Raw genomic sequence first — 9,736 nt, forward strand, 5'->3', positions numbered from 1 at the left:
CTGTGTCTTCTATCCCCTTGTAACGGGGTGGGGTTCCTGACCTCCGATAGTGGGCAGGGGGGGGGGGGGTACATACTGTGTCTTCTATCCCCTTATATCTGTTTTCCAACATGCTTTCTGTCTTTGTCTTGGAATGAGATTACTTGATTTTGTCCTGGCCCTGGCCTGAGTCCTAGCTGGGAGGGAAACAGTCAAATGCATAGTTATTGCTTTGGGAGATGATATTTTTTTCCTTGTAAATCATCTCTCTGTTATGTATTAGTATTATTATATATTATTTTGAATTTATAATGTAAGCATTTGAGTGTATTCCTCTTTGTTGGATTTTGTGCTTGTGTCCGGATGAGACTTATAGGTGGTCTCAAACTAAGTACTTTGATAGTGTGCTCTTGGAATCTACATCTGATTCCTATTTGTTCCCAGTTCCCCTATGTCTTACTTTTCTTGGGTGCTTTATTTGTAATTCTAGAACTTTTTACTATCCCATTTTCTTCCTTTTTACTGGCGTTGATATAACCTAAATGTGTTGCAAGCGCCGTAAAACCCTGAAAAACAAATAAAAACAACTGGTCTAAATATATTATGCTGGTCGTCAATAGAGATCATTGATCCTCACTCTTTTACGTCCCGTAATCTTAAGAATATCCTATAAACCATGTCAATAAAATAGTTATGCCACCTTTTGATTCAATATGTCCTATTCATTATCAGTCTACCGAAGAACGGGTTGCATTTTTTTAAAATGAGCTTTTTATTTTGCGCAGTATCCACTAAATGTGCTCAAAGCGCTTTACAAAGGGTCCATAACCAACAGCAACACGTAATATGTAGAACGAGACATGACGCCTATTAGGCGATATTATATTTTTTCGACAGAGACAACGCTGTTGACGGCCAGGTACTCATTTTACACCTGAGTACGGTGAGAGAATGTGAATTAGGAGTCTTTTCCAAGGACTCATCTATGCACCGAGCGAGGCTCGAACCCAGGACCTTCCGATCCAAAAGCGAGTGTCATACCACAAGACCACATAGTCGCACACACTTCTATTGAGTTTGGAACCGGACTTATTTTCCCTATTCTAGCAAGCTTTAAAATTTCGTGACTCTCAATTCTTATGCCTATTTTATTTTAAATCGCATTATTGTTTGAGGAAGATAAACACAGATAAGGTATGATCCATGACACCTCAAAACCAACGCTTCTACTTATAGATAATGCGCTTAGCTAAGAAGCTCATAACATTGCCACCCGGAAGTATAACGGACCAACAAAAAACTGTGTGTATCCATGAACGTTTACTTGACTTACTTGACTTAGATGCCTTTCGCGTCTCGACCGAAAGATCGGGTCGCCTTGGCTGTTTCCAGTATTTCCTGTGTGAGGTGTCTCCAATATTGCCGGTCCTCTGCTAGGGTTCTCAGATTTTCAAGGTCCCCTGCCGTTATGAGACTAATGCTTTGTCCAAGTGTTGTGAGGTTTTTGTTTAGGATCACAGGGAGTGTTGTGATCGGTCTTCCTCTGAAAAGGTTCCCGTGTTTTTGGAAGTATCCCGACATGGCTTGGTTAGCTGGTATGTTTTTGTCCCTGCGTAGTATGTGACCGAAAAGTTGCCATCGTTGTTGTAAAATGTCAAGGGAGATCGGTCTTTCTTTTGTGATCTTATAGAGTGATTCATTTGAGATCTTTTTTGGGTATTTGATGTCCAGTACCCTTCTTAGCTGTGTGCGATGGAAGGCATCCAGGTGTTCTTCTTCGGAATTTGTCAACGCCCAAGTGCCGCAGTTATACAGAAGTACCGGTTTTACACGTTTATAGTCAGGTTAATACAGTTCAGTGAGCATCACTCATAAACGCGGATGGCAAAAACAATAACAAAGACCTGAGTGACGTCATCTTCGAACTATCTATATTTATAACACTATTCTGCAGAATATAACAATAGTCCGATGCTCAAATATCTCACGTTCACATCGTAACCATCGGGGATCCTGATAGCTCAGTTGGTAGAGCGCTCGCTTCACACGCAAAGGGACCAGGTTCGATCCCGGGTGAAATCGAGATTTTTTTTTTCTACCCCCCCCCCCCTCCTGTCCAAATAACAGTGATTGGGTAGCTGGGTCTGTTTGATCTGGCGGAAAATATGTTGCAACGGACTAGCGTCCTATCAAAGGGGTAGTAAGCGGTTATTATTGAGCATTCAACGCTATTGAAACCGGGATAAACTCCTACTCCATTGGCATAATGGCTCTGAAGAACTTATTATGCATCGTAAACTGGGTGGGGTTCCTGACCTCCGATAGTGGGCAGGGGGGTACATACTGTGTCTTCTATCCCCTTGTAACTGGGTGGGGTTCCTGACCTCCCACAGTGGGCAGGGGGGTACATACTGTGTCTTCTATCCCCTTGTAACTGGGTGGGGTTCCTGACCTCCCACAGTGGGCAGGGGGGTACATACTGTGTCTTCTATCCCCTTGTAACTGGGTGGGGTTCCTGACCTCCCACAGTGGGCAGGGGGGTACATACTGTGTCTTCTATCCCCTTGTAACTGGGTGGGGTTCCTGACCTCCCATAGTGGGCAGGGGGGTACATACTGTGTCTTCTATCCCCTTATATCTGTTTTCCAACATGCTTTCTGTCTTTGTCTTGGAATGAGATTACTTGCTTTTGTCCTGGTCCTGGCTGAGAGGGAAACAGTCGAATGTATAGTTAGTTTTGGGAGATGATATTTTTTTCATTGTAAATCATCTCTCTGTTATGCACTGTATTATGCTTTCTTTATATTATATATGATTTGTAAAACATTTGAGTGTGTTCCTCTTAGCGGGGACCCGTGCTTGTGTCTGGATGAGACTTTTAGTGATCTCAAACTAAGTACTTTGATAGAGTGCTTTTGGAATACCTGTTTCTTATTTGAACCGATTCCCCTTTGTCTTCCCCTTTTTTTTTTGATGCTTTATTGTAATTCTAGAACTTTTTACTATCCAATTTCTTCCATTTTACTGGCGCTGATATGACCTTAATGTGTTGCAAGCGCCGTAAAACCCTTAAAAACAACATAAAAACATGCATCGTAAATAAAAGTAGAGAATTGACGCCGAAACGTGGATAGATAGAAATGAGCAAAAATGAGCATATCGGGCTTTTAGGTACCTCTCTTCTCAATTAAAAGAAATGTATTTTAACCTAGGTATACATATTAGCAGTCTGATAACCGAACGCAATAAGATTCAATAGTCTGATGTCACGTCCGCCCAGCAACCAGCAGCTTGGTTCTAAAAAAAGAAAATCGGTACTTTTTATTCTTCACGCCTGCTAGTACTGTTTCACATGTCACGTGATCAGAATGAATAAATGTCAAAATATGATCAGATTTATAATATTTTTCTCCTCTGGATACACTTTTATGCTCGTCGGAGAAGTATTTCATAAGGGCGTCCGCCATTGTTCCGATAGTTTAGAACCAGTTACTAAGTTACTATGCGTCATTTCGAGGGAAGTGACGTCACGACTGTTGAAGCCTATTATGGGCTTGGTTTAACATTGTTGTAATTAAAATATTCTCAAACCAATGCAAACTATTATCCACTTCAACAGTTTCAAAGCAAGCCCAGAATCCTGTCCATTATTAGACACGCAAATACTATGTGCACATTGGTCTGAGTCGTAAAGAAATGCTGGACCCCCCCCCCCCCTCCCCCCGCCCCCCTCCCCCCTTTCCCTCACCCTATCACTAATTAAAGTTTCAGTTCTTGGAATGCGTGTTTACTTGATAAAAATTAAAGCAGCGATAGCTATAGGCCTTCGTCTCTTTAGATAAATTGAAACGTATTCCTTCTGACTTGTGTTGAAATAAATTCCATGAAAATAATTGGGCGTGTTATGATTCAATATTCCTAGAAAGTTTGTGTTTTGTTTTTGTTTTTTACAATTCCCTTTAACTACGAGTTCCAATATTAAAATAAATTAGGGAAGACCGCTGGTTCGAGCAAGCTTGCCATTTGGTACTGAAACGTTTCACAAATTTACAAAGTAGCTACCTTGTTCTTTCATGAGATATATTATAACAACATCAGGGACCATTTAACACGATAAGATTACTCTTACGACAACCAACGCTGTTGATCTCACCGCTGCAGAAAAATATTTTGATTCCAATCACGGGGTAAGTAGTAGATACCTCTTTATTTATAAGTCATTTGTATATTCCTTTCAAATAATTAAGGGTCCGGTTAGCTCAGTTGATAGAGCGCTCGCTTCACACATAAAGGGATCAAGATCGATTTTGAGTGAGTCGAGATATTTTTAAAAATCTGATCCCCCTTTTCATCCAGCAGTGATTGGGAAGCTCGGTCTGTTAGAACAAACGGGAAGTACTTTGCGATGGGCTAGCATCCTATTCAAAGAATAGAAAACAATTGCTATTGTCTGTTTCACGATATAGAAACTGGGACAAACTCTGGCTCAGTAGGCCTAATGGTTCTGGAGGATTATTTTACTACGTTGTGATTGTTGTGTGCAGAATTATGTATGCAAAACACATTATAATTTCCTCTATGGTTTAGCCAGGCGTATCTATCTTACATTGTGCGCGCGTTTGTGAGTGTGTCTTCTTTTAAACTCCCATATTGTTTATAACGGGATCAGCAACATTGCTAATCACAGTATTAACATTTTAAGAAAAGATATTTTTTTGTCTAGGTTGAAAGAATGAAATCATCTTTAAAAACATTCTTTTATTCATTCCATTTATAGCTTTGTTTTTGTGGATGTTCAAGTGCAAAGTATTATTAAAAGCGGCACCTGCATATTTAATAGCTTCTTACTTTTTCAACTTCATCGTCGTTGAATGAATTGCCTTGTGATTTTTTTCACCCGGAAATCAAATATTTTTACTTTGGTTTTCTTCACAACAAGCTATAAGTAATGATCTTTGCTGCTTGGTACAATATGCTCTGTGTCTTTTTTTTTTATAGCAAATTATAAGGTCGGAACTCGTTTTGATAAAACCTTCAACTACTATGTCATAGACACGTTTGATAATTTTGACATTGCATGAAGTACTGTGTGTGAAGGAAAACAACAATGGAGATAATACAGCGCCTTGAGGTGCATCCATGTTAAAACTTACAGATTTAGATGTAAACATTGTATTTTTGGCGTCTGGCAAAGAGACATATAGTTTGTGGTATGTCAGTAAGTAAATTAAAATTTTACATATCTGTGCAGTTGTTCATATCCATGACTGTTAGCTTTGGTGGGGTTTGTGGCTGAATGGTGTTGAATGCGCTGGGTAAATCTAAAAACACTTAAATAAGATAATTCCATACTATTGGCACTGAAATTGTTTCCAGCGATTTATTTTTAAAAATATAGAAAATATATATCTACTTGCAAACTGTCTACCGCATGTTTTAGAAGCTTTGGTTTCGTGGGGTCCCCCCCCCCCACCCCCTCTAATTTTGTGTGAAATGATTGTACATTTATACCATTTATCATTTGTATTTACAGACACAAGAAGTTGGCATGATGGCTGCCGCAGAAGAGAAATCTTCTGGAATTAGTTTAGAAGACGAAAGTTTTATCGTGATGGGACGGGATGTCATCGAAGTCTTTGGCATTGAGTGTGTCGTGTGCAAAGAAGTTTTTGATACGGTAACAAAACAACCTAAGTTACTACCATGCAATCACACAACATGTGCTTGTTGTCTTGACAAAATGGTAGGGGCGAGACGTAAACAACTTGCCGTTAATTCTCAAAACCCCGTTAGTATTGAATGCCCGCAATGTAAGAAACATATTGATAGCTCTTCCATAAAAACTCTGCCCAATGACCACAGGGTGATAAAAGGTCTCGACGTTATAAAAAAAGCGAAATCAACTTTCAAGAACGTATGTTTTAAACATGATTGCAAGAAATTAATTCGATATTGCGCAACATGTGAAATTCCTATGTGCTCAGATTGTGAAAAAGTTTTACATACGAACGATCCTGATGACTCAAGCGATGACTGTACTACTTCAGATGATGAGCACGCCATTGTGGATTTGAATAAAGCGCTTAACAACATGGCTGTCCAGTTCGACGATGTGGAACGGAAGTGCACGAATATCATAAGACAGAAAAAGATAAATCAAGATATATTACGAAATATAAAACATCGTTTGAATATGAATGATGCGGAACAGATAAGTAAAGTTGAAGAAAGATTCGATTTCTACAGCAAAAAATTGAATGAAAGGAAAGAAACTCTTATCCGTATGATCAAGGACAACACAATGAAATTAATCTCTGATGTCAACTTAGAAGTTCAGCGACTTGAAGGCTCGACAGAGGAGCTTCAAAAAGTATACGATTGTTTCACATCTTCAAGAGAGAATGAAGATGTACGCCAAATCTTCAAAATTAGAAAACAACTAAATGACGATAAGGCCAATTTGCTAAAAGTTCACTCCAACGAAAGTCTGTGTAAAACTTTTGAATTTAAAGAATGCAACGGTGATCGTCTTGAAGATGACTTAACAACCACAGGAAGTTTGCTCGAGAAGATTGATCTGAAATTGCAATGCCCACCAGCGGATGGTGCTGATGGCCAAATATCAAAAGGCGTTTTTCAATTTTCAGCTCCTTAGATGTTATCAGATCCATTTCGACTTCTTGTGAGCAAAATGATTAATGACAACTTCGATTGAAGGCTAGATGTGTAAAATAAAACTATTATAAATATGAACAGAGCATTTCCAAGGATTTACCTTATACAATGCGCCTCGAAAAGTTTAATGTATTCCTCTAGAAGACCTACGGAGCCATATTTCTATTTCATACTATAACAATTGCCTGTCAGGCAACCTTTTTGTCCCAACACTCTTACAATATCCATCACTGCCTGTAGACATGTACACCTGAGTCGAGTAATGTGTATAAAGTGCCTTTCCCTAGGAGCAAAGGGACTGAGATCGATCCCTGATGCATTCGATGTCTTTTTCTGACAGCTTATCTAATCAGCAGTGAGTGGGTAACAGGGTCTATTAGATCTAACTGAAAGTACTTTGCGAAAGATTAATGTGCTATTCAAAGGGTAGCAAGCAATTGTTATTGTCCGCTTCACGCTATAGAAACCGGTATACACTCCTTCTCCATGGGCCTAATGGCTCTGAAGGACAACATATTTTCATCCATCGTTGCATTACATAGGTGGTGACTGGATCGTGCAATAGGAAGTCTTTGGTTGGGACGGCACTTCAGGTATTTCCGTTTTTCTTCTTCAGCAAAATTTTATCCCCTCACTTTGGTCAATTGGACAACATAGTTGATTCCTTTTATCAGACGTTTGCTTGATGAGAATTGGCCATGTTCATTTTATATAAACGTTTAAGTGACAGCATCTTAAAATCATCGATTTTTTTTTTTCATTAATGAATATCATTTCCTGTTTTTGGAGTCTGGAAAGACAATTTTGGCATTCTCTGACAAAACATATTTTCTCGTTTTGGCCATAAACTTCTAATATTGATTACTCACTCGATTCAACGATATTTGGAATAAAATATTCCCGGTCCAAGTTTTTAAAAGTTGCTTTCTCACAAGATAGCTGAATTGTATAATGACTTGATATGTGATATGATATGTGATAACGTATTTTTTAATGGGCTTTCCTTGAGCACAACAGAGTTTTATATATGCTTTGGATTTTGATTTGTGATATTAAGATATTTGATAAAAATGTATCTAGACTGTCTATATTTATTGAAATTAAAGGCATATATTGTGATTCAGTGATTTTTAAACTATATAATGTCAACGAATTAAGTTTATTTTTAAGCACTATCTCCAGTTCAATAAAAGTTTGCGCTCATTATATTACGTGTATTTTATTATAATTATTATTATTATTATTATTATTATTATTATTATTATTATTATTATTATTATTTTATTATTATTATTATTATTATTATTATCATTATTATTATTATTATTATTATTATTATTATTATTATTATTATTATTATTATTATTATTATTATTATTATTATTGTTGTTGTACTTTTATATTACTATATGATTACTTTCAGACCTGTACTTTTATCATTAGAGTATTAAAGCTTATGTTAGAAATTTTGTGTGTTCTGCTTTCAATCTGTTTTTTAATTTCATATACCTTTAAGGCATATATTGTGATGCAGTGATTTTTAAACTATATAATGTCAACGAATTAAGTTTATTTTTAAGCACTATCTCCAGTTCAATAAAAGTTTGCGCTCATTATATTACGTGTATTTTATTATTATTATTATTATTATTATTATTATTATTATTATTATTATTATTATTATTATTATTATTATTATTATTATTATTATTATTATTATTATTATTATTATTATTATTATTATTATCATTATTATTATTATTATTATTATTATTATTATTATTATTATTATTATTATTATTATTATTATTATTATTATTATTGTACTTTTATATTACTATATGATTACTTTCAGACCTGTACTTTTATCATTAGAGTATTAAAGCTTATGTTAGAAATTTTGTGTGTTCTGCTTTAAATCTGTTTATTTAATTTCATTTACCTTTTCATTCGTGTCGTTTACTTACTTTTTTATCCATTTATATTAGAAGTGAAGCTGTTTCCATCGTTGCCCCTCCCCCTCCCCCCCCCCCCCCCCCCCCCCCCCCCCGGCGCCCCCTCTTTCAATTGACAGATAAAATAGTGTCAATTCAAATAAAAATTAGTTTATCCCTGTTTTCTTTAAACGTTTAACGGACAGTAATAATTGCTTGCTGTCTTTTTGGATAGGACATCAGTCTATCACAAAGTACTTTCAACAAGATATACACAGACTAAACAACCGATTTGATGTATAGGCAGACGGGTTAGCATATTATTTGTAGTCTGTAAGAGGAACTTAAGTGACAACTAATCACCCAGCTGGAAAAGACAAAGGGAGGAGAGACGTCAATTCATTCCTTCTATGAAAGAAAAAATGAACGTTTTTTTTTTAAATTTTTAAAGCTCGAGCTAATAACCATTATCACAATGTGCGTGACACTTTCATAAAAACTTTCATAAAGCAAATAATGCAAAAGTATACGAATCTATAATTATTACCTATATCAAAGCTCAGATCTAACGTAGAATGTGAAATTATATTATGGTTTATTGTGGAGCAGTTCACCTGAAAGCTCGTTCTGCCTGTATGCTTGTTTTCTTTGACTACCGACAATATTGCATAACTTTGGAAAAACACAAGAGGATGAGGAGAAAGAGGAGGAGAAAGGGAAGAAGAAGAAGAAGAAGAAGAAGAAGAAGAAGAAGAAGAAGAAGAAGAAGAAGAAGAAGAAGAAGAAGAAGAGGAAGAAGAAGAAGAAGAAGAAGAAGAAGAAGAAAGAAGAGAAGAGAGGAAGAAGAAGAAGAAGAAGAAGAAGAAGAAGAAGAAGAAGAAGGAAAAGAAGAAAAGAAGAAGAAGAAGAAGAAAAGAAGAAGAAGAAGAAGAAGAAGAAGAAGAAGAAGAAGAAGAAAGAAGATGAAGAAGAAGAAGAAGAAGAAGTAAGAAGAAGAAGAAGAAGAAGAAGAAGAAGAGAGATAGGAGGAGGAGGGGGAGGCTGAGGAGTAGGAAAAGAATAAGAGTAAGAAACCCATAGACTGTGCTTCTAATGTTTACTCGGAAAAAGGGCATTTCGTTATCAAAGTCACCGTCTTTACAAGAAAT

At 36.5% G+C, this 9,736-nt stretch overlaps 1 protein-coding gene across 1 annotated transcript; it reads left to right on the top strand.

Annotated features, from left to right (window-relative positions):
• The first annotated feature begins 3,824 nt into the window (after positions 1-3,824).
• LOC144974571 (tripartite motif-containing protein 2-like) lies at positions 3,825-7,860 on the top strand. The gene is made up of 2 exons (XM_078917571.1): positions 3,825-4,166; positions 5,513-7,860. Exon 2 carries the CDS (start codon positions 5,528-5,530, stop codon positions 6,632-6,634), a length of 1,107 nt encoding a protein of 368 aa, XP_078773697.1. The 5' UTR covers positions 3,825-4,166; positions 5,513-5,527; the 3' UTR covers positions 6,635-7,860.
• The last annotated feature ends 1,876 nt before the right edge of the window (positions 7,861-9,736 follow it).

The sequence above is a fragment of the Berghia stephanieae genome, chromosome 6 (genome assembly GCF_034508935.2).
Source record: "Berghia stephanieae isolate SIO BIC M18660-M18661 chromosome 6, UCSD_Bste_1.3, whole genome shotgun sequence".
In the NCBI taxonomy this organism is placed as follows: domain Eukaryota; kingdom Metazoa; phylum Mollusca; class Gastropoda; order Nudibranchia; family Aeolidiidae; genus Berghia; species Berghia stephanieae.

Coding starts and splice junctions, on each gene's coding strand:
- LOC144974571 (XM_078917571.1), top strand. CDS start 5,528: ATGATGGCTGCCGCAGAAGAGAAATCTTCTGGAATTAGTTTAGAAGAC.